Source organism: Kogia breviceps, chromosome 3 (genome assembly GCF_026419965.1).
Source record: "Kogia breviceps isolate mKogBre1 chromosome 3, mKogBre1 haplotype 1, whole genome shotgun sequence".
In the NCBI taxonomy this organism is placed as follows: domain Eukaryota; kingdom Metazoa; phylum Chordata; class Mammalia; order Artiodactyla; family Physeteridae; genus Kogia; species Kogia breviceps.
The window spans coordinates 42093301-42119565 of NC_081312.1; the positions used below are offsets into that span (position 1 = coordinate 42093301).

The following is a 26265-nucleotide window of genomic DNA, read 5'->3' on the forward strand; positions in this document are numbered from 1 at the left end:
TCCAAATAAAGGCAGACTACATTAAGATTCTCCCTAGCAGAGTTAGGAGATTTATGAAAAGTCAAGAAATTTAAATTGGAATTTCCTTCCCCAATATAAGGACTATCACTTTCCTCTCAAAACAGAAGACAGTATACTCTTTTCTGTGTGTAGTACAATGAGAATTGAATCTAAAATTGTTTATTGTATTGAGAAAGTCGAGGTTATGGAGATGAACCTGACATTCTAATGGGACTTTTCGAAATAAAATAATTTATGTGGAGTCTCAAGTTTTCAAGCTTCACATTTACGGAGAAGTCTAAATTTGCAGCTTTTCAACAGAAAAGGGGATCTGCCTACATTTCTGAAGATGGCTGCTAGGCCAAACATCCAGTATGCACCTTGCCACACACTGGACTGGCTTGTGGCGGCCTCCTTGGGTGCTCTATGCACTTACTAAATCCTTGTTCACATGAGGAGTGGGCAAAGGACCAAGTGCACCCTGGCAGAGGATCTTCCAGTCAAAGCTGCTAAGGTTTACACTGGAACATGCGGGGCCGAGAGAGATGCGCAAGCCAGGCACAGAAATCATTCCTGGTATGGAGTCTGGAACTAAGCTCCTGTTTGAAATATCTCATTGGTGTGAAATCGATAAGCCAAACCGCTAAGCACACTGAACTTCACCTCACATCCTTGCTCCCTGAGACTGCACGCAGAAGCCACACACCAAGAAAGCCCAGGTCCCTCTGGAACACGCACTCTTTTATTATATTGTTTTTCACTCTTTAAAAGCCAGCAGATCACTCAGGGGTCCTTTAAAGAACAAAGCATTCTTGTTAGGACGCTTCCCGTAAAGTAACTGAACTTGTTCCACAAAGGGCTTCACAGACCAGTAAGCGCTGCGGTTCTCGACCTGGACTGCTTATCAGACTCTCCAGATGCCTGTCCCACCTCGGAAAAGCTGGGGGTGGAGGTGGGGGTGGGATTACCAGGCCTCTTTCACGTGCCAAAGGATTTAAAAAACTGAGTTGGTGAGAGGCAAACTGGAAAGGAGTCTTTGAGCTTAGACTGATAGGTTTAGATTCCAGCTCTACCACTTCCAAATGAGATGACCTTGGGCAAGGGAACCTTTCTCTGAGTCTCAGACTCCTTATCTATAAATAGCACTTAGAGCACAGGGTGCTTGCAAGGATTTAGAACAGCATGTAAAGTGCCTGTTACATGAGGCGCACTCAACAGCAGCAGCCGCTGAAGACAGTGGATGATGACAATGTGGAAAACCACCCCCTCCGACAATTCCCAAAGCAGCCAAAGAGCTTAGCTGCCAGGCCAGGAAAGGATTTGGAGGAATCATGTGCCTTTCCAGTCCCCAGGGATAATGTCTTAGGATTTCTGCTGTGTGCTGTCAGGAATTCTCCAGAGAGATTGGCTAGAACTATGGGAGGATGTGGTGGCCACAGATAGGGTGAAAAAAACCAGAAAACTCAGCATAGGGTTTCTGGTCTCATCAGGCCTCCTTGCTCCTTTACAGATGCAGGCATGGTGAGGCCTCATTATTTCATCACCTGTTGTAATGCCTTCTACCCTTAACCCTGGAAAGATGCTGGCTCTGTCCTTCAAGGAGCATTAGAAAGCTTTGTGAGGTGTTAAACCCATAAAGAAGAACAAAGTGACAATTTAAAAGCCTGGAAATGATACTCTTAGAGCGGGCTTTCGATTAGGAAGCAAATATAATTAAAATGTAGATGACTCATGAATGTAGTAAAAGGTTGTCCAAGGAGCTAGATGAAGGAGAAGGGAGGCTCTTGAAGAAGTGCCACATACCAGCACATCATGCACCCTCTAGTGCAGGAAACGAGTCAGGCTGACTCCGGAAAAGGCATGGAGTAAGTCACTAAAGGACAAATTAACCTAACTGTCCCAAAATTTAAAGAAAGGAAAAATCCATATTATTTAGTACTTCTCCATTGATAGAAGTGAATTCATTAACAAAGGAGCAACTTCCCTTGTTAGACATCAAATAAGGCTGACTTAATTAGAAAGAGAGACAGCCTGCCTGACAGCCTTTTTTTACGTTAACAGCCAAGAACAAGAATTCAGAAAATAGGGACTTCCCCGGTGGCTCAGTGGTTAAGAATCCGCCTGCCAATGCAGGGGACACGGGTTTGATCCCTGGGAAGATCCCACGTGCCGCGGAGCAACTAAGCCTGTGCGCCACAACTATTGAGCCTGCGCTCTAGAGCCCGTGAGCCACAAACACTGAAGCCCGCGCTCCACAACTGCTGAAGCCTGCACGCCTAGAGCCTGTGCTCTGCAACAAGAGAAGCCACCGCAATGAGAAGCCTACGCACCACAACGAAGAGTAGCCCCCACTCACCACAACTAGAGAAAGCTGGCATGCAGCAGTGAAGACCCAACACAGCCAAAAATAAATAATTTTTTTTTAAAATTCAGAAAATAACCTTTATGTGCAGGAATTGTAAATGACTCTATATTATAATTGCTTCAGCGGATGTAGAAAAATCCCTGATGGTTATCACAAGCCTCATGTTCTGATAACATATTCATACAAATGCTGAGATCACCCTTTTCTCATCTTTGCTGTTGTGTAGAATGCCTGGTATAAGGATTTGGTGGTTAATTTCTGTTCTTTTCTGCTGTGCTTTTAGAGAAATCCTTGGGGCAAAAGTTTATGCAGTTTTCTTCTGTAATTTATACAGCCCTGTTTACCATGGTGCTTATTATTCATCATGTGACAGCAGAAGAAGCATCTTCAAAGAAAAAGCTAGAAAAGGGGAAGTTACTAAAAATCAAGGCCTCTGAAAATTTAGCAAAAGTGTGAATGATTCACATATAGTAGTCAGTTTGTAACTGTTGCAGCAGCAGCAAAATATTAGACAATCTAGAATGTTTGTTCTAAGTGATAAGAAATGAATTCTCCACAAGGGCTCTGTGGATGGCAGGAAAAGGAGAGGTAGAGAAGTATTATGGAAGCTATCATCTGCTTGAATATAATAAACTCAAAGTTGAGCCTAACAGATTAACTCTTAAAATCGTAAGTGTGTCCACGGAGGCAAAGACTGCTCTCCTGTGAGCAGCCTCCAATTTTTATCAATGTGAACAAGATTTAGGCTATTAAGGCTCAAATGTTGATGACATGTTTTCTGCTGTGTATTTTTGCTGGATCGACAGATGCCCCTCAAGCAGCTCAAAACTCTGACATCACAGAGACATCCATGTGATCAGAATGCATTATTTTAGACATTGAGAATGCATTTTCATCAATTACTGAACCAAAAATCCACATACTGAAGATTTCCCAAGGATATCTCAGCATTATCATTATTACGCCTTTCCATTAAACCACGTATTCCATGAATTTTTTTCTTATTTGTACGAGTAAAAGAGTACCTTCGTACCCTGTAAGATCAAGAACCCAGGAACTAAGTCCTCCGTTTAAAAAAAAAAAAGAAAAAAAAGAAGGATGAGAACAGTGAAGGGATAGTTTCATTGTACTATTCTTAAATGGTATTAACTTTTAGAATGGTGCTGCCCTATCAAAGTTCCAAATGATTGGTAGGAACAATTGCAAGTTAAAGTTGAACAGAGGCCAGATTTATGATTACATTTCCTCTAATAACATTAAACTCATTTATATTTTAGTATGTGCTGCTTTTAGTTAAGACATACTGGAAAAAAATCATTTTGCCAAATACCACTCCTGCCTCCCCTTTCTCCCCAACACTGAGAGTTTGGAATGGAGTTTGGAAAGATCATGACATTTGGTAGTTCTTACTCAAGTGAATACTTATTGTGCAACTGTGTGCTTTGTACTAAACTTGCATTTTAAACTGTGAGTTGAAGAACAGAAAGGATACCTACAGCAGCCATGGAATTGAGCTGATCAATGTAGAATTCAGGCCAACTTGTTGCTCCCTTGTTTTCTTCCTGGTCCTAAAGAGAAAGAAAAAAAAAAAAAAGTGATATACCACCAGATGTACATACACAACAGTCATGAGCACATCTGACTTCCAGAGCCTCTAGACGATGGCCCACACAAACCATTAGAAGACACTGAGATACAAGATATTTGTCTTTTAATGTTAGCTTTAAATCATCAGACTGTCCCCTTGATCAGGGTGGTCTTCCTGATCCAATTTCCACAGAGAGTGCTGAAGTCAGAATTAGGTGTGACAAAGCGGACATTTTCTGAACCAGCGTTCAAGGGGAGTTGACATGAGAACTTAGCCACACATGGTATGATGCCGTTTTCCTTCAGGGGCGCAATAACATTGGGAAGGGCTCTGTATTTGTTGCAAGGACAAAGGATCCCTAGGTCCTGTGTCACACTGAGGACAGTATTGCTGCACTACACGTCTGGATGAAGTCCACAAAAGAGGGAAAGCTGCCTTTAACCATGACCACAGGGTGATTCCCTGGCGGCGCAGTGGTAAGAATCCGCCCGTCAATGCAGGGGACACGGGTTCGAGCCCTGGTCCGGGAAGATCCCACATGCCGCGGAGCAACTAAGCCCGTGCACCACAACTACTGAGCCTGCGCTATAGAGCCCGCGAGCCACAACTACTGAGCCAGCGTGCTATAACTACTGAAGCCCGCGCGCCTAGAGCCTGTGCTCCGCAACGAGAAGCTGCACACCACAACGAAGAGTTGCCCCTGCTTGCCACAACTAGAGAAAGCCCGTGCACAGCAATGAAGACCCAATGTAGCCAAAAATAAATAAATTTAAAAATGACCACTTGGACTTGGACAATTGTTAACTGGACTTTTCCCTGTTAGTTTGTTGAGATTCCAGCAGACAGTAAAAATTCTGAAGAAAGGTTCTATTTGATGTGACCAAAAGTAGATGATACTGCTTCAGATGAGGAGGTAAAATAAAGCCCGACATTGGATGGAAGGTAACAGAATGAACACACATTAGCCCCAGGTCCAGCCCTCATGCCATGACAGCTTGTGAGTTTGAGAAAATGTAATATATCTGAACTGAAGAGAACTGAAACCCACGGAATTCAGGGACCTATTCCTAAACTGCTCCAGTCAGTCCTGCATCTTAAAAACCAGGATGACTTGAAGCCAGCACCAGAGCCCCCAGGGCTTCTGTGGATGGGTGCTCTGTGCCAGCCTGAGCTCACACCCCCCCCCCCCAAAATCAGGTGGCTGTGGCCTCTGCTCCATTGGAGCACTGAGTCCACTTGAAGATGGCATTGTGGTGGGAGATTTCCATGCATATTTGCAAACCTGTGTGGCTCCAAGTCATTTGTGTGACCAAACAAACTTGAAGGGGAAAATTTCAGCTCTTCTCTAGCTTCACATTCAGAGAACACCTTAGTATAATCGGCATCTCCTGTCCCCTTGGAGAAGAGCTAGGCCACGTACACGGAGCTGCTACCGACAATGAAGTAGTTACTACCTATTTACTGTGTCAGGATCACCATACTTGGGATAAGGGCTTCAAGGTAGGGCTATTAATTTCAGTCCTACACTTTACTTAAAAGAAAAGAAACAAACATTCTCTAAACAAATCTTTCTAGGCAGGTCTACTCTGGTGAGATAAAAGAAACAATTTCAAAACTATTCTTTAAGTAGTCAGGAAAAGGGGGCAAAGTAACTGTTGCTTACAGAGCCTTGAAAGCTGGCTGTAACTGATATCTGAACTCAGGGAGTTGCATGAATTTCATCTGGAGACTGAACATCCCAGATGATGGGGACAAAGGCTATAGCAGCAACTTTGAAGTTGGACTGGATTACACTTCCATGGCTTTAAAAAGCTTAGGAAATCTGATGAGTTTTTAGAACACTCCCTGATTATTATTTAACATGTTAATAAAATAGCTACAATGGTAGTGTAAATGCTGAACACTTCTCTCCTATTAAAATGGAGTATTAAAAAAGTTAGCGAAATCCCATTGTTACCAATGTTTTCAGCAAGCCAAAACCCACAGTGATACTCAATGGTATATGAACCTATAAAATGAAAAAGAAGGGGCCAGATCTTTCTAGTCCCTCAATCTAGGGCAAATTTCCAAAATTACGACAAAATCACATCCCATGTCTGGGGTCCCATGAGAGCCTGCTCTAAGCTATTAAGTCCTGGTTACTGAAAAGAGATCATTTTAGAAGCTTAAGATTAGTATACAGAGAAAAATCTCTACACTCTGAAAATGTTTTTAAAATAATGTAAACAGATTAAGGTAGATCTAGATACTGCAGTCAAAATAAGGGGAAGAAAGCTTCATTTTCATTTTACATGCCCCCAGTGCTGAGAAAATCAAATGAGCGAACATATGTGAAAGCTTCTCGTAAAAATACTAAGTGTTATCACTACATCCCTGAGGGGGGGAGGTGATCCTCAGAGTTCTTCATTTTAGCAATGCATTTCCCTGGTCCTTCTATACAGATGTGTGCTACAGTAGCCAAGAGAAGCTCATCCCCGTGAACCAAATCTCCCCCTCCTTTGTGTGGCTTCTGGAGTCTGCAGTGATACACAGACACAGGCCAGAAGGATCTGAACGCAATTGTTCTCCAAGGTCCCCAAAAGAGCACTGGACACAGAGACTTGCCAAGGGGGAGACTTTCTCCTAAAAAGTCCATGAAAGAGATCGCTGATGGAAGGGTAACGTGTATAATATTCCTGGAAGGGTGGGTCCTCTGTATTACTAACCTCAAACACGTATTATTCTTTGAGTCATCTGTCTCGGTTCTATTTACTTGTTCTAGAGAAACAAGTGGAAAAATACACAAGCGTGTATAAACTGTATTACTGTAGTTGTAATAGAAGCAACTGTAATATCCAGCACATACAGAGCTTACCATGCGTCAAACACTGTTCTAATCATTGCGCTCTTCATTTAATCTACCCTGTGAGGTAGGTGCTGTCATTATACTCATTTTACTGAAGAGGAAACAGAGGTAAAGGGAGGACAGATGTGTTGCTAAAGGTCATCCTGCTGGAAATTCAGAGGCAGTGGGAAAGAATCATGGCAACCTCTTTCCTAAGATTAGACCTCAGGTTAACCACAAGCAATACACATTGAGTGCAAAGCTGGCTTTTCACTCTTCACCACTTCACTATAAGAGACTCAAACATGGTTAGCGGCCAAAAATGAGTTCACCTCTCCCTAAACCCTTCGTGCTACTTCTGCTACATTCAACATTTCTGAATATTATTCTAAGGCCTGATGTTTTACCCAGGCTACCTCTGAACCCTCTCTCTAGACTTTCTGTGGGAACTCTTCTGCCCCTCTGTCAACACCTCATCTATCTTTGTAATGTGTGCATGCAGACAGCACTTAAGAAGTTTTTCCCTAACCTGTTCTCCTGTTCTGTTACACACCTCATGTTATCGGCTGTCTTCATGGGGATTTCTCAAGAGCCCCTGAAGATGAGCCCATAGCACTGACCAGCTGTGGACACTGAAATTGTAAACAAAACCCTCCCTAAACCATACACATCTAACCCTACTTTTGGCTACCTATTTCAGTGATTCCATTAGAACTTTTCTCTGATAAGCAAGAATATTGCCTTCATTCTGTTCTTTTTAAAAGTTGCTTTTCCCCTCTCTTTTTTTTTTTTTTTTTTTTTTTTTTTGTTTGTTTTGCGGTACACAGGCCTCTCACTGTTGTGGCCTCTCCCATTGCGGAGCGCAGGCTCCGGACGCGGAGGCTCAGCGGCCGTGGCTCACGAGCCCAGCTGCTCCGCGGCCTGTGGGATCCTCCCACACCGGGGCACGAACCCGTGTCCCCTGCATCGGCAGGCGGATTATCAACCACTGCGCCACCAGGGAAGCCCTTCCCCTCTCTTTTAAAACAGATTGTAGGTAACCCTTAAAGACACCTAGAGAAGGTTGTCCTATGGGAATACAAGTTCTAGCAATCACATTAAATGCTCTTTTCGTTCTACCTACAGAATGGATAATTCACATTAATATCTAGTTTTGTTTCTTCTTGAACTGTAATAAGCATTTAAGATATATGCCTATCTTTAGAGGGTCTGAATTGATATAAACATTTTATGTTATTAAATTCTCCACTGATAACTGGTTTTTGAGAATATGTGCAAACATCACTTATATTCAGAGAGATGGTATGATGGAAAAATGACCAGATAGGCCATGCAAAGATGAGTTTCCAGAACTTACTTGTTGGTTTATTAAATCAGCATCTCTTGCTAAGCTTGCAATATCTTTGGGCCTTGTTTTTCTTCTGTTCAAAATAAGAGGTGAGACTGGACCATTTCTAAAGTCCCTACAAGCTCTAAGAGTCTACATGCCTCTAATAGTGAGATGCCATGGAAAACACAGTTTGTTACTATATTTAGTTTGAGGGCCAAATTTCTAAAATCAGTAATTAAAAAAAAATTATGTTGTTCAGTGACTAAGTTACAAAACCCTTAACTTTCAACAGCTAATTCCTTTACAAGGTAATTATAGAGGGGGGAAAAAACTCCTCAACATTAATTATTTTATTATTTCTCTAATTCAACTCATCCTGTTTTCTTAGTAGCTTGATAGTCATTAATAAGAGAGTATTCATGGACAAAATTTCCTGCTGGATGGGCACTTCGACACTGCCTTTGCTTCCAACCTGCACTGACTACAGCTTTAACCTCTTTTCTTGGTTTTCCACTTTGCTCCTCCAATCTCAAACTCTGAAAAACCAACAAAACAAAAAAACTCTTTGCTAGTAAAGGGAACTTGTACAGTGCAAGGGACCTTCAAGAACACTGATTTGTTTTTGGTTTTGTTTTTTTTTAAATCAGGCTCTAACCAACCAACTCATTTAGAAGGTAAAGAAATACCGTAGTCTATTTCTAATCTCACTTCATTTCCGACTGACACATTATTCACTCCATATCTCTGGTAAGTGGCTACCAAAAAAAAATCCAAGAGATCCTCCCCCATTCTCTTTAAATGTTCGACAGTACATTTGTTTTTCTCAGCATCAGTTTGCCCATAAGAATAAATTTTGCATTATTCATTTGTCTGCACTCTTTCTGAAGTAAGCTTTCACAGCTATATCCCAGACTTCTGTCTCTCGCTTCACTATCCTCTCTCTTTCAATCCAAGCTGACTGTATTCCACTTCTTCTACCACCATCAACAGACAGGCATTTGAATCCTCAGCCACTCACTACCTTAAGTGACTTCTAGGCAGGCAAGGTAAGTAACCTCTGCATGTGACTCAGTTTTAGTTTCCTTTTCTGTAAAAGGGGTGCCTACCTCATAGGGTCATTGTGAGGATTTAATAAGTTAATACAAGTAAATAAAGCTCTGGGAACAGTACACACAGAAGTGCTCAATAAATGTTAGCTAGGATGATAACGATACTCTTTAAGGATCTCCAGCTATGGCTATTCTAAGTCCTTGTTACTAAGACTGAAAAAATTGGAGCAGTTTGGAGGTAAATTTTGTCAGTAATTGTTCACATTTAAAACACACACAGCCTTTGTCAGTCTACTTTCAGGAATTTAGCCCATGATTACACTTGCACAGTTACATATTACAAAGATTTGTTTCACTGCAGTGCTGTTTGAATTAGCATATAATAAAGTTAACAAGTATATGGAAAGGGGAATGGTTGAATAAACTACTTTGTAGCAGTAGCAAAGAATGAAGTAGAGTTGTGTAATGATATTAAAAATGACCAAGTATATTATGAAGGGAAAAAAATGCTTCAAAATATTATTTTCCATCTATAGAAAAAATATGTACACTACAGACAAACATTTCTGGAAACAGATATAATAAAATTTAACAATGGCTACCCCCTGTGTAGCAGTAGGAAAAGTCTTTTACTTATAAACTTCTGTATGATTCAAACTGTCATTTTACTAAGAACATGCACTATTTTCACAATTAAAATAGATGTAAGTTTGAAAGCATTACGTGTTCTGTTAGGACAAGAGCTTTGCTTTCTCTAATGTTCTGTGTGACATGAACATCAGGTCGAGACTCTGCAACATTTGCAGTGTTTCTGTTCTCTATCCCCGGGGCACCCCTTTGCTCCCTACAGCAAATTATTTTAAAACATTTCTCTAATTATCTTCTCTTACTGGATTTTCTATTTCTAAAACAGACTATTAAACCTAATATCAGCTGTTTATGCAGACAAAGAAATTGAATGATCTGGGCTAAGATTTATGTACCCAAAGCAGGCTAACACTTTCTAAAATTTCCACACTTACATATTTGTGTTGCAAACAATCTCTTGGTAGCAGCTGAAGTCTTTCAGTGACATAAGTGGGTCTCAAAGTACAGTTTAAACATTAAGTCAATGTAAAGAATACTTCTTTTGAAATTACCACAGGGAAAATTTCCAATAGGATCAAGTAATAATATGTAAGACCTGGTACAGTTTTTCTTTAGTTTAAGATGCTCTTAGAAGGCCCAAAATAGGCTGTGCAAAGGTCAATCAATTGTAAAGGACACGTTTTGCGGTTGTTCACTAGGCCACAAATCACAGGCAGAAGCAACATGCACTTGGCCAACAAAGGCCATAAATATACATTCAGTTACAAACCCATGAGGTTCTTAGATAATACTTGTTAGGAAATAAAGACACACTATTTAACCGTCTAGATCGGCTAAAAATCTTCTATAGCGATATGTAATAGTACCATTAACTCAAAAACAGTAGAGACAAACTAAGGTTTAACTAAATGAATTTCAACAGCAGAAAGGTACTGTTTCAGTATCATACAAAGTAAACTTCATTCTGATAATGTTCATTACAGGACAAAGGCAACTAAACACTAATAAAAACCTGTTCCGTTTTTAAAGAAGATTCTCTTAGAAAACATGTTAACTATGATCATATAGGCTCAAGAAATGCTACACCTTGTTAATAATAAAAATAGTCACCTGTTGCATTAAACTGTCATTCATATTCTGGATTTCATGGGTTCAGCCCCATATACTAATGAACACAACAGATGTTAAATAAATTCACTCTATACCTAGAATTTTTATAGAATACGAGGCAGAAAGGGCCAGACAGGTCAAAATATTTTATTCTATTAGGTATGTCTCCATGTGTGTGGCATCTAATAAACTCAAGTGAATGACAGGAAACAGATGACAATGTGGGTGAGACCAGGTCCAAGGAACAGGGAAGGAAGAGCAGGTAGGATGGAAGATGGAAAAATATTTTGCAGAAGGCCTTGCTAATGACTTCTGATAACTTTCCCTTCTAGCTCAATAGTAGTATAATTAGCATCTTCTTGAAAGATGGCCATAGTGAAGTACGGTACAGCCAGCTTCTTCTGTAAAGGGCCTGATCATACATATTTTAGGTTTTGTAGACCACAGTCTGTTGCAACTACTCAGTTCAACTCTGCCCTTGTACAGTGTGAAAGCAGCTATAGATAACACTTCAAGAGTGAGCCCTGCCATGTTTCAGTAACACTTTATTTACAGAAACAGGTTATTGGCCAGATTTGACCCACGAGCCATAGTTTGACAAACCCTGTGCTATATTAAGCTTGGCTCTCAAGAGAGCGGGAGTACAACAAAATTCTTAATTGGTCACCAACTATTTTCCATGCTTTCTCCTCTCCTTGAAGCCATTCTATGTCCAATAGCCGCAGTTAAAAGTTAGGATGAGAACATAAGTGTGTAGAACTTGCCCAGTAATGTGCACTTTTGCAAGAGAAGGAGCAGGACCTGCCATGCCTGAAAAGTCTACCTTCTTACCAAGCTCGCTGCTTCCTGAAATCTCATTTTTAAAAATAGCACAGAGGGCTTCCCTGGTGGCGCAGTGGTTGAGAGTCCGCCTACTGATGCAGGGGACACGGGTTCGTGCCCCGGTCCGGGAGGATCCCACGTGCCGCGGAGTGGCTGGGCCCGTGAGCCATGGCCGCTGAGCCTGCGCGTCCGGAGCCTGTGCTCCGCAATGGGAGAGGCCACAACAGTGAGAGGCCCGTGTACCGCAAAAAACAAACAAACAAAAAACAGCAAACAATCATTAGGTCCTTTAAATCCTGATATTTGCCTCGAACTCTTTCCCTCTTGTTCTTCTTTCATCGGGAAGAGAAAACCCTGTAGTGTCCACAAACCTGAACTCCTGAGACAGTAGCTTTACTCAGTCCTTCCAGCACTTACCTCTGACCCCTAGCAGTGGGCTGAAACTATATCCTATAACCGAAGTTTGCCAAAGGCAGGCAGTTGCTTTCAAAAAATACTTCCTATGTTGTCACATTTCAAGACAGTCATGTGGTTCCTGGGACTGCCAAGCCTGGTTACATTTTTTGGCCACTGCCACAATTACACATCAAATGCATCTGCTGCCCAAATCCGGTTGGGCCCACACAAGGACTGATTACAGAACAGCAGCTTCTGCATCTGCCAGGAAACCCAACACCTCCTCCTAAGCCTAGAATGTCAGTCATTTTCTGGAAAGACTGGAGGGTGACTCGCAGTAACAATGGCTTTCACATTTAGCATTTAGAATCACAGAAGAAGAGCAAACTTCCTTCCCCATTTTTCCTAATGCTACAAAACATCTGTATGCTTTTAAGGCAAGCCATCACGGAATTATATAGCTAGGTCTTTGACCCTAGAGACACCCTAGTTTGAGTTTCTCCTCACAGGGATCCCTTATAGAAGGTCACCGGCAGGTGATCAATCATATGTTCTCTGAAAGAAGGCTTCAAGGGTCCACAATTGTTTGGAACCAGCACTCTCATCAACTGTCAGAAAATTCACCTCGTAACTGAATTGACAGAAGTCTTCTTGTAACTTCAAGCACTTGTTGGCCTTAGTTTTGCCCTTGGGAACTACATGGAATAAGACTAATTTCTCCTATGAACAGTAACCCAGCAAATATAGAAATGATTTGAATAAAGCTATGATGTCTTCCCAAAGTCATCTCCTAACCAGGCCAAAAATTCTCCACTGACTGAATAGCAAATGTTTATCTTCCTCAATTCATAAATAAATCTCAAATTTTCCATAAGGTCATCACACCCTCATGTCTACTACTTGAAAAAATAACCCCAATACATCCATCTGAATTCCTATGAAAGGGCTCTTCTCACATGCTTGTCGGTGATGTTCCACTCTACGTGGTCTCTGCTTAGAGAACACTGGGAAGCTATCCGACCAGAATGTCTCTCCAAGGGGAAACAGAACAAGTTCTTGCTTTCCTGATGGTCCACAAAAAATAACATTTATGATTTAGAATAAAAGATACATGAAACAGAGGTCAACATGGATAGTCCTTATTTTATCAAGCATACATATTTTAACAAAGTTAGACATAAACTCAATAGTAAAATTGGGTTTCTTACTATAAGATTGAGGACACTGTATCTCTAAAACGTAAATGTAAGTTAACAGAAATGAAATAGAACCTAGGCTCACTAGCCGCCAAGAAACTTTAGGGAAGTTTAGGCTCCTTTAGGGCACTGTTTTTCAGGTCTCTGGATTATACATCTGCTGTCCCTGTTCCCCGCCTGTATGTGCACCCCTTCAAACATCATAGGAGCTTCTTCCATGTATGAAGCCTGACACCTCTTCTGACCTTCTGATCTCTGCTTCTTCCCCTTCTCTGGTGGATGCAGATACAAAGTTCAGTAAAACTGATATACAATGCATGTTTTCTCATAGAGGGCTTCCCACTATCATATGATGTACTCGTTTAAAATTTGATAAAAGATCTCAGATTACTTAAAATAAGGTAGCCCCTCTATCAGTTCTCCCAGAGTTAAAATTCTGTACTGTTAAAGGATAATTTTTTTAAAAGGGAAAAGCATGGCATGAACTCAGGTCAAAGATTTTGTTGAACTCATTAATAAATGAGAGAGAACCAGTAAGATATTACAACAGGTTCAAAAGAAAATTCAAAGAGCAAAGATATGTATGAACATTGGTTTACAAATAGATGCAAAACGGGTCAATACGGCAATAAGCAATTGCATCAGACACAAGTCACTTCAATGGACAAGAATCATTTGTGTTGCTATCAGTTTTTTTTAAACAATTTGCAGATTTGTTAAATAGCTCAAAGATAGTGAAAGGTGGAGATCACTCTGAAGAGTGCTATAGACAGAACATTCAGCAATTTTTTCCTGGCATTTCAATATAACTACAGTTTAGCAAAATAAAATATGTATCACTGCTGCCTGGTTGAAGAGGACGCAGTCTACAAAGGTGTTAAGGTGGAAGCCAAGCTGTATGACTAACACCTTGCACCAGACTCTCACACCTAAATTACACAAATGCTCAGGCTTGCCCAAAGCTTTTGCTGAAGAACACCTACCCCATCCTGACCACTTCACCTCAATTCTACCTGTTTCCTTTGCCTTGTCTAGTCTGTGTGGCATGGTTTCTATTTGTGCATGCACTGAGACTATTCTACTCTATTCTCCTTATAGCCACAGATGTACCTGGTCGTCTATCCTCCCCAGAAATTTGCTGGGCAAATAGCTGGAGTACTTCTAAGAGACTTCTTGTACTGCTCACCAAAAAAAAGCAGTGAACTTGGTGAGTTTAGAACCTCTCCTCACCTCCCCTAACCCTACCCCCAGACAGAAAGAAAACTACACTTGACCACTGTTCCCTTAAAAAAAAAAAACAGCCTTGTGTTACTTCTCAGCCAGCTATCATTTTTGTTCTCCCCCAAATCACCTACACCAGAAAAGCAAGAAAAGAGTGCCACTTTAAAGACATCTAGTCTCTCTGTGGGAACCCCAGCAGTGAAACAAAGAGTGACAATGTGACTCTGAGAGTGAAGAAGCCAGCTGCATTTCTTAAACAGCTCAGAGGCCCAGCCTGTTTCAACACCCTCTTCTTTCCTGAAAAAGCCTTGGCTGACTTTACAGAATTGAAATCTTAAAAGTCATATGCTACAGGATCCTGGGGGAAAATGCATTTCATGTGCTAATATAGTTAAGAAAATAGCCACAATCCTTACCTAGAACTAAAAGCTGAGACTTTACAGTCCACTTTCCAAACTACGAGACATTTATTTTATTTATTTTAATAAGTCACTTCTTTGGCAAAGCACTTCACGGCATGGAATATGACTGGAGCCTAAACATCTCAATCAGTGTAACTCCAACATCTGAAGCCAATTTTAGATGACAATTTCCCTTCATTTTCACAGCAAAGAAAAAGAAACAGGCTCCAATGATTATTTTCAGAAATGATACAAGCCCACATCCCCCTGCTGCCTATGACACAAAGGTGTGTAATGACATAAAACAAATTACTTCTATGTAGCTTGTTAAGAGTCAAGTCTTTGACCCATGTGTCATCTGGGAGTGCTACAGACCCAGGTACAATTTAGTCCAGCTGGTTGGTAAATTAACATGTTTGGACACACATCACTAAACCCTCACGCAGTGTGGAAATCCAATCAGTGGTGTCAATGGCCTTTGTTGCTTCACATCTTGCTACCAGATTTGCTACCAGACCAGCCTTTCAGAATGTTGTAAAGCGGGTTTTGATGTTCTGTAACCTGCTCTTGGGAAAACAATCAAAGTGTGTTTATGATTTGCAATTTAATGCTTAACACGAGGCCATAAAGAGAGGACTTTGGAAAATAGTAATTAAACTATGAAGAGAATCAGGGGAAACAGTGAGCCCGTAAAGGCATATTCCATTCAGGGAAGCATTCTCAGGATGCCTGTGAAAAATGCTACGGCAGGGTTAACTGGCCCCTAGAAGGAGAGTCATAACCGTATTTCTGATTTTAAGCCATCGTTGGCTCTACAGAATACTACCGAATTAATGACAGCATTTTTGGCAAAAGAAAGAAAAAAGAAAAGCATCAGTTGGAAGATGTCACTGTCTCAGAAATGTCTAAATGTGAGAACGTGGGGGAGTACGTCTTAAAAACTGAGGAGATATAAACTGCTTTTCCTGACATAGGGGACAGATGAAAGGATGCCATCTTAAGACTGCTCCAGTCAAATGCTGTTCCATAGTGCACTGAAGAACAACAAGAGAATTTAAGACACTAATTTAAAGTTGGTATTATTTGGTAGACTTTCTACTGTAACCCGTTTCTAGTTCCACACATTAACTTGGTTCCCGGAGTGTAAGGAATCTGGAGAACTCTGCATAGAAGTTATTAGTGGCACATTCTAACTTACACTGGAAGCTCAAAGCTTCTTCCTACTTCCCAAAAGGGAGAGGCTCTGAAATGCACCGATGGTAATGTGGATTCAATAACATTAGGTGTGCTAGAGCTATTAGTGAAAAGAATGAAATGAATACATATAGAAAAAACTCAGGAAAAGTGGCTTTTTTCCTTCTTTGATCTCTCTTACAAAGTGGATGCTTCCTTCTACTGATGTCTTTCATAAACCTATCTCCTGGAGATGGTGAAGTCAGGAAGGCTTTGGGTGGTCTTTTTATGAAAGTAAGTGCCATAGCATCTAGAGAATCTGAGAGAACCAGGGAGAGAGATGCAAAGGCAAGAAGCATGGAATGTGATACTGATGTACAACCATAATCTAGGCGCAAGAGTAGCCTTCAAGGGCAAAGGAGGGTAAATATCTGCTACAAATGCCACATTCTCCCACCATGTGTCAGGGCAGACACTGCTATTCAATTACCACACTATTTGTACTGAGATCCTTCATAACCTCCAAAAGCTTCTCACAGTGCTCCGGGCTTCAACACCTAGTTGTTTAGAGTTAGTAATCAAGATAAATCTTTTTGCCATCTCTGCTTGGAGTTATTCATAGTGCACTCAGTTAACCAGTGAAGGAAGCCACAGTCCAAAGGAAAACTGAAACAAAGGATGTGCGTTGGTCTGGAGTGTCTCATGAGCTACATATCCCTGGGCTGGTGATAACTGGAACAGGCAGCCAGTCCTGAATTCTCCTATGTGAGCCATAGTGATACCCCTTTCCAGAGATATAGTGATAGCTGAGAACACTCATTTAATGTGCAATTCTACACCTGCAGATTGCAGAATTTTCGAAATGCAATGGAGCTGTGCCTATGGGCTTCAACACAGAGGCAAGGGGCTCAAAGGGGCCTCACATAGTTGCATTTGGAACCTTGGTCCACAATAGCACTGTTGACAAGTACTCTATGGCAAAGACTGAGAGCTCCAAGATTGTCATGTACTCCAAACTCTGCAATCAACACCTGATGGAATATGTCCTGTAGCCGAGCTGTCAAAAGGAATCTGCTTAAGAATTAAGATTTGGAAGCCAAAGATAGCCGCTCTGCGGTAGCTGAGAATGACTGCCCTCCCAGGGCCTCCATTCAAACCCACAGCTCCAAGTCTCCTCTAGTGACTCTAGAGCCGAAGCAGGAGTGTTCTCCCCACAGTGGGGCACGGATGCAGGCATGAGTGACAAGTACAGAGTGAAAGCTGTGGTGTCTGCTTCTCTAGGCCCCATTCCAGAGGGGAAATAGAGCTCCACGGGACACACAACCCCCATACTCCCCATGACTCCATATTAATTGGTTTGTCCAACTAAGATAACTTACTTTGTCTCAGCTATATATTGCTTATTTATTTTTATTGTTCCTTGAAAGACTATAAGTGAATGTAAAACACAGGGTCATTCTCTTCCACCCTCTTCCACGCTGGTGTTCCCTAATTAGAGGGAAAGCAAGGCCTTGGCTAAAGGGTGTTACTCACTGAAGAAATGCAAGTATGAGGAAGCACAAAAGAGAGGTGGCATCCACAAAGCAGATGCATGGAGGATGGACAGACAGTGAGTTACCCATCTCAGTTACTCAATATCTGAAGGAATCAAGGAGTACAAGAAAGGGGAGAGGCTTTTCATAATTTGTATAAAGAGATGACTGAGATAAAGGCGCTGTGGTTAGAGGAGAAGAAAGAGACCAATTGTGTGCTTTTCCAGCCACCGCCAACATGCCTGTTTGTGCAGACGTGCTGATTCTGCACCTGCACTTTCGTCACCCACCAGGGAGATGGCGGATACCTCAGAGGAACTTCCTGTGTTTGGTGATGGCATATATCAGTCAAAAGCTGGCTAAAGATGGAAACACAGTTTGCCTGGGTCTGGACCTGAGGGTGCAAAGAGGTCTAGAGGAGAGGAAGAGTGAACCACACACAGAGCAGTTTCCTTTGTCGTCAAACCAAATAAACATAATGCTGAGTGAATTGTCCATTTTTAGGTACTTGTAACATTTTGTACTTTGGTCCAGCTTTAAAGATATTTGAATGGAACGCTTTCATTTTCTAAACCTTGGGTTTTTCTTTTTTAAATGAAATGTTTACTTCCTATTCCAGGAATTTTTACTTTAATTTGACTGGCGAAGGTATATGGGAGAAAACTGAAGAACTTTAATGACAGTGTCCTGTACCTGAAACATTCAAACTTACATAAAATGATTGATCAGGGCAACCGGACACTAGTTCCATCCCCTCAGACAATACCAAGCCCTCAGATGGTCGGCAACTAATTCACTGCAGGTATAAACTATCACAACGACTTTGGAGAGCAATTAAAGGTAAAAATGTTCAAACCAAATGACCCAGTTATTACATGTCTAGGTGCCTATCCTAGAGAAATCCTTGAACACATACACAAGGATGTTCACTGCATTTTTTTTAAATAATGAAAACTTGGAAATAGACATTATCCAAAGGGGGGATAAAAATAATTAAACTGTGGCATGTTCGTATAATGGAACATTATATCGTAGTTAAAATGAAGAGATACCATATATTGTCTATGAATATACACATTCAGAGTAAGATTATATATATGGGCAAAGAAAAAAAGCACATATCATCTTCAGAATAGAGGTCACCTTTCGGCTTCAACTATATTTATAACGTTTTATTTCTTAAAAATCCATGGTGAGTATGATAAAATATTAGCATTTGTTAAATGTGGGGGTTTCTTACATTCTGTACTTTTTTGTGTACATAAAAATTTCACACACAGAAAAAAATAATCAACCAGGAAATACTTGTTTATTGCATGATTCAGTAGAAAGTGATCAGAAGTTTGTTAGTTTTCTTTTTTAGAAATTTTAGAAAATGCCAATTTATTGGAACCCAGAATGTCTGCTCTGGTAATTAGGTTTAAGACTCCTAACAATAGCAGCCACTGTGAAAAACAGCATGGAGGCTTCTCAAAAAACTAAAAAGAGAACTACCATATGACCCAGCAATTCCACTCCTGGGTATATATCCAAAAAAACCAAAAACACTAATTTGCAAAGATACATGCACCCCAATGTTCATAGCCACATTATTTACAATTGCTAAGATATGGAAGCAACCCATCCTTCGACAGATGAATGGATAAAGAAGATGTGGTATATATACACAATGGAATACTACTCAGCCATAAAAAAAAGAATGAAATTTTGCCATTTGCAGCAACATGGATGGACTTGGAGAGCATTATGCTAAGTGAAATAAGTCAGACAGAGAAGACAAATACTGTATGATATCACTTATACATGGAATCTAAAAAATACAACAAACTAGTGAATATAACAAAAAAGCATCAGACTCACAGATAAAGAGAACAAATTAGTGGTTACCAGTGGGGAGAGGGGCCAGGTGGGGTAGGGGAGTAAGTGGTACAAACTACTAGGTATAAAATAAGCTACAAGGATATATTGTACAACACAGGGAATATAGCCAATATTTTATAATAACTATAAATGGAGTATAATCTTTAAAAATTTTGAATCACTATATTGTACACCTGTAACTTCTGTAGTATCGTACATCAACTATACTTCAATAAAAAGACTCCTAACAATAACAGTATCTGCAACTCTGTTGAAACGTTCTTTTATTATTTCCTTAACACTGACATTTTGGTTTTTTAGCTTAATTTCAGAAATCATACAGCTAGAATGCACTATTGGATTACAATGCTGCAACTTTGAACAAGTTTTGTTGCTGAGAAGAGAACCTGTAAACCTGGTTCATTTTGACCTAGTAAGTTACTCATTTGTGAAAATTGACTTGTTTAATGGAACCTCTTAGTGTTGTGTCCTACAAAGGGACTTTCCCCCATTGCAAAAATAGCAGTTGCAATGTTTTCATCTAAAAATATTCTTTAATCATCTTATTTTGAAAACTGAAGATATTTATCAACTACTTACATTTCCTAGGCCACAAAGAAGGAATTTTAATGTTGTTTGCAAACCCAATGAAGTGAGCATCTCCACGGGCTGCTGTGGGAAGCAGGGGCTGAGTGCTGCGGTGGCACGTGGGTGAAAGGAAGAAAAAAGTGGACTGGAGTCTGACGTCCTCTTGGCCTCCATCGTCTAAGACGTAAATTAAGGGTGCTCCTGAAATCAGATTCAGAGCTCTACCCAGAAGTTAAGGAACTGCCCGTTGACTACCATTGCCCTAGAACTGTTGAATTAAATGGGGCCCCTTTTTACCAATTTCTGATGCTCACAATAAAGACTTTCTTGGTTTCTTCCCTTATTTTACACAATGTATCCTCCCATCTTACTATTTCCACCTCTGAAATGTCCTGTGAACAACTAAGGGAGAGGTGCCTTTGAAATACTCACTACTGTTCTGAGAAAACCAGGTATCATTATTTACCAATATGGAGCTGAATCCCAGGCTAGCATGAATGTGAACAAGCAGAAACAGTCCATACCACTGTTTCAATTATTGTCACCATCACTGACATTGCCAGTGATCACAGCTAACATTGACATGTCCCAAGTTCTCTGACAACTTCGAAATCATATTTTCTCAGTTTTCACAACAAGCTTACGAAATTGACCTCATTGTACAGACGAGAAGAGAGAAATGAGAGGGGTTAAGAAATATGTCCCAGGTCACACAGCTAGAGAATCAATGGGGTATCCTGCCTTCTCAGCTTACCCTTTGGATGGCCTTTGGCTATACAAAGTCTTTCTCATAGCTATTACTCGGCTTCTATTTATCTTAGAAAAAATAGTGTCAGACACATTACACTACAGTTTAGAACAACTGTGAGGGACAAACATAATTTAGGAAACCTGCAGGCAGATCCATTAATGGAAAGACATTTGGAGACAATCCACCCCAAGGGGAGGTTCTCTCACTGGCAGTATCTCAAGCCTGAAAAACAGAGAACTCTACAGAACTGGAGTATAACACCCTAACAGAAGAATCCAGAAGATGTCCGCTCACTTCAACAAGCACCAAAGAAGAAAGGTAGATATGTTTTGGTTCATTCTATAGGCAAGTTTGCTCACTGCTTCTACATTAATGAAGCTGAGTCAACATTAATGAAAACACAAACTGTGAGTTCAGGACCATCTGGACACTCCATGGCAGGGGTGGCAGTAGGCACAGCTGGAATGACAGAATTGGTAATACTGAGAGGAAAAAAATGCCCCCAAACTGGTATTATTAAACAAAGGGATTATAGGAAGAGGAGGCAAATAAATATTCATGAACCAACTGCCCCCTTTTTTTAAAAAAAAATAAATTTATTTTACTTATTTATTTTTGGCTGCATTGGGTCTTCATTGCTGTGAGCGGGCTTTCTCTAGTTGGGCGAGTGGGGGCTACTCTTCGTTGCAGCATGTGGGCTTCTTATGGCAGTGGCTTCTCGTTGTGGAGCATGGGCTCTAGAGCGCAGGCTCAGTAGTTGTGGCTCACGGGCTTAGTTGCTCTGCGGCATGTGGGGTCTTCCCGGACCAGGGCTCGAACCCGTGACCCCTGCATTGGCAGGCAGATTCTTAACCACTGTGCCACCAGGGAGGCCCCCAACTGCCCTTTATTGGGGTACAACTTTGGTTGAAAAGGGCTGCCAGAGGCACAGAATCCTCGAATTTTGTACTCCAATTCTAAAATCTGGTGCTCATTTTGATAGTACTGGCTCTTGTAACAAAAAGAAAATAAAGACAGAAAATGGGTCACTGGCTATGAGATTATGCTACTTAGAGGGGAAAGGGCCATGAGAAACATGCCTTTAGTGGATTTCTGGGCAGAAAGCTGAGGCCATCTCATCAGGTCAAAGAATCACCAAGTTTTCACAGTTACTGCCTAAAGAGATCGATGGTATTGAAAAATTCTGGGTGGTTTACAGATTCACCTTTGTTTTAATCCTCCCAGGGAGGAGTAAATAGAGAAAGTAAAGGGCCCCTGAGCTAAAGAAAAAAAAAAACAAAACTCTAGGGTTGTCTCTACAGCACAAGCACTGGTTGCATTTTAAATATTTATTTTTCCTCCTAATTTCAAAGAGCAATACAATATGTGGTGGCTTCGTAATGTTCAAGTTGGCTAGGCTGAACCAACTTGCCTACATCCTTTCTTGTATCTTTCTGCATAGGGTGAGCCACAAGAGACACTCAAGGGAGACACGGAGGGTGGCAATGAAGCAGCAGCCATTTTGTAGTCCATAGGCATTGTTCTTTATCTGCTGGCTCACCTCACTGGTGTAGAACAGGAGGCAGGTTTGCAACCGCCCCACATTCCCCTGGATCCTCCTCCAGCTTCTCCTGGGCCAGGGGTCTGTGTGTGTGTTTGTGTGTGTCTCTGTGTGTGTGTGTGTAGTGTGTGTGTGTGTGTGTCTGTGTGTGTGTGTGTGTGTGTGTGTGTGTGTGTGTGTGTGTGTGTGTGTGTGTATTGAGCTCCATGACTAATGGCTCAGGCTTCTGCAGGACACCCACTCCAGGGTCAGGCAGTGAGAACTACCACAGGCTTCAGTCTGTCCCTGTGGGCTCCAGCCTGTCCTTGCTCCATCCCCACTTTACATCCACCCTCCTTCCCAACTGCCTACTTCAGGGACATGAAGCAAAGACAGCAGCTTTAGGGGGAGTGCTTAGCTACCTTGCATGATTATATAAGGGTTAATCTCTTTGCTTTGTGTGCGTTTCCCCCAGTAGTCCAGCTTTTCTGACTGAAACTGAGATATAAAATATACTCTACACATTTTTTTTAAAAGAGCAATTCTATTTTTATAATCAGAAAAAAACAAAACAACCTTATCCCAAGGTAGGATGGAGAACAATGCACTGTGGAAAATTTGGGAAATATTTGTATAAAGAAAAAAATATAAACCACCCACAATCCCACCAAACAATGGTTTCTGTCTGCCTACTTCTATATCTACTCTTTGCAAACTTTTGATCGTACTGATTATACAGTTTTACATCTTTTTCTAAACCTTATCATTACATGCTGAGCATTTTCCCATGTCATCAAAATTTCTTTGAAAGCAGGACTTTTCAGTGGGAGCAAGATACTGTTATGGTTGTGTACAATAATACAACCATCCCCTTTTAAATTGTTTACCATCACTGGCTTTCAGAGACAACATTGCAAAGAACACCTCACACATAGTTCTTTGCCTGCATCTTTTATCACTTCCATGGGATAGACTCCTGGAAGACGCATGTTTCAGGCTCTGGGTACGTATTATCAAATGGTTTCGGCCACCATCTTTAGGTCCATCAGCATCTCATACTTAGGCCAATGTTCAAAATATTTATCAACAGTGTAACACAGGCATCAATGAATAAGAACTAATGATGCAATATGGGAACAGGGTCCTGGTGTCCCCTGCTTGTCATGCCAGGAGTTAACCCTTGAGTCCCTGAATCATGAAGGAAGACTGGTGGGCCCTTGGGGGAAAGGTCAGATTGTCAGGGCAGTTTTTATTGGGAGGGCTTGAGGCAGCTGCTCTTTACCACTGGAACTGGCAATATTTTGACAGATACCACAGTTTCACTGGGGTATGCACACCTGGTGAACAGACTGAGTTGGTGTTTCCACCTGACTTCTCTTTTCTGGGCTGAAAAAACCTGTTATTTCAGTCTTCCCCTCAGTGTCTTCATGTTTCAAAAGTTTAAGCCTCTCTATAGATTTCCTAACAAGCCCTAGAAATTGTGTTTAGTAAAGATCAGATTACCCAACAGTCTAAACTTGACCTTTTAAGCATTGGCAAAAAGGAAAAAGAACAAAGTACAAATCAAGAGGGAAAGTGTACAACACATGTGAACATAGCTCAGCTGCTGGAAAAGGAGTCCATTTCTAGATGATGGGATGAAAGCATAACGACAACAGGTCCCTCGCTGGCATAACCCCGGGAGGGGTCAAAGTAGTGAAGGAACGAACTGCTGTCTCAAACACACACACACACACACACACCCACACACACACACACCCACACACCCACACACCCACACCCACACACACACACACCCCAAAGCTTGGAGGCTCCTTCCTCTGTGCCCCAGAGCCTGTCTGCTTACCCTAGTATGGAGCTCATGGAAAGACTTGTTAGTTATTTGATTTTATCTGCTTCCTCTACCTGGACCATCCACTCCAGGAAATTTGACTTACTTGTTTAATCATCCTCAGAATCTAGCCAATAGTCTACCCCAGAGAAGGTACTCGGTATACGTCGGGGTGAATCACACACCAACTAGTCCTTTACCAACTGCACTGCTTCATTGACTGAAGCACCAGATCCATAAAGCTTGTTGTTTTTTTACTGCTTCAATCTGGGATGAAACACACATCCTCATCTCTCACAGCCAGGGAACATGCAGACAAGGCAGCGAGTTTCAGAGCCTGGAGATACCCATTATCCTCCAGTTACTGTGCTTCCCTCATTTGTTCTTCAGAGAAGTAGAAGGGGAAAGACAGCCCGATCTCATTTCTAATCTATTTTATGTCTGCCACATTCTGTAACCCCTTAGCATGTAGGAGCACAAAGGCCAACTGGAATCCATTATCAGGGTGAAAACTCAACCACAGGAGACCAAACCAGGTACTTCTAAAGAAGTCTAGAAATATAGTTACGGATATCTAGTTTTCTCCCTTTTACTGGCTCCCTCTCCCAAATCTCGACATCTAGCAAAGTGGGCACCTGAAAACCTAACGCTCACTCTACTGCATATTCAAACAACCACAGTGACGAAGGAAGAGGAGACCTAATTTCTCCTCTCTCTTCCCTTCCCATTAGGAGACTCTGAACAACCAGAGGATTAAAATGTATCAACATCCCACTTCCTTGCTGTCCAGCTGGTTTGACAGTCGTGTAGAAGACCAATGGTTCCTTTTGTCTCTAATTCCACTACTTTAGCATATGTTCCTTTAAATCCCTGTTTTGATCAAACCATTTCCTCCCCATGCTCCAAACACAGGAGGGCCTCAACTCTCCAGGATCTAAAAGATCCTGATGACCATTCACCATACATCTTTTTGTGTTTGTGGTGAAGGAGAATTCCTTCTTGTGGAGAGGAGTGGGAAGGTGATCCAATTAGGATATGCGAACCAAATAAAGGGAGTGAATGAAAGGTATCAGGAGAATTTTCAGCCACTTTTCCTAGATGTCTTCAGAACATGCCTATCACCAGATCAGCACTTCCCACAAAGCTTAACGGCTCAATGGCAGCCAGGTTAGACAAGATTCTAGAGTGATTTAATTAAACTAGAGTCAAACAAACTCAGCAGCAGAGTAAAAATTCACCTTCTCCAAAGTAGACCTCAAAAGATACAGAAATGGGGACTTCCCTGGTGGCACAGTGGTTAAGACTCCGTGCTCCCAATGCAGGGGGCCCGGGTTCGATCGCTGGTCTGGGCACTAGATCCCACATGTATGCCACAACTAAGAGTTCACAGGCCACAACTAAGGAGCCCGCCTACCGCAACTAAGGAGCCCACGTGCTGCAACTAAGGAGCCCACGTGCTGCAACTAAGGAGCCTGTGAGCCACAACTAGACCTGATGCAACTAGAGCCATTTACTTAAGCCTTGGCTTAGGGATCAGAAATGGAAGGAGGAAAAATTAGATGCAGTCATCAAATTCTGATCTTTGCCTCAAATATCTGATGTTACTACAGCTAACAACTTCTAACTCCATTCACTGACTTTGTGAACTCTGAAGCTCATGGAGGGGGAACAAGTATTTTATGGACACTTACAAAGACTGGTTAAGTGACACAACTATTGCAACTGCTCCTGTGAAGAAGTGTGATTAAAGAAGCTTTCTGCCTGTGCTGATAAGATTGCTGTTGCCATAATATAGCTCGTATGCTATCTTAGTTTCTCCTCTCTGAAGACCTACTCCTTACTTTTCCCAGGGTTTAAAAATCATGTTAACAATAAGCAAATACAGCATGGCCAGATGCCTTTCGTGGTCAGATGGTTCATTGTTTAAAAGGCTTCAGTTTAAAATCCAAAAGATTGTTAACAGATGCAGTTTCTGGCTGAAGACTGGGAAAAACCTCACTTAAACAAAAGAGCATGTTGTGATTGGAACTAAAAAGGGAATTACCTTTAAAGATAAGAACCACAAACATTTCCTATTTGAAAATACCCCCAGCCCCACCAACAGAACCTTTTTTTGGACAT

The 26265-nt window shown here is 41.3% G+C and overlaps 1 protein-coding gene across 6 annotated transcripts in view; it reads right to left on the reverse strand.

Moving 5' to 3' along the window:
• DAAM1 (dishevelled associated activator of morphogenesis 1) overlaps positions 1-26265 on the reverse strand; it is a 175795-nt gene that overhangs the window by 64218 nt on the left and 85312 nt on the right. For all 6 annotated transcript variants that reach the window (XM_059059651.2, XM_059059648.2, XM_067028409.1 and 3 more), the window contains one exon: positions 3862-3933. In XM_059059651.2, the coding sequence (XP_058915634.1) occupies positions 3862-3933 (72 nt within the window). The remainder of the gene's footprint in view (positions 1-3861; positions 3934-26265) is intronic.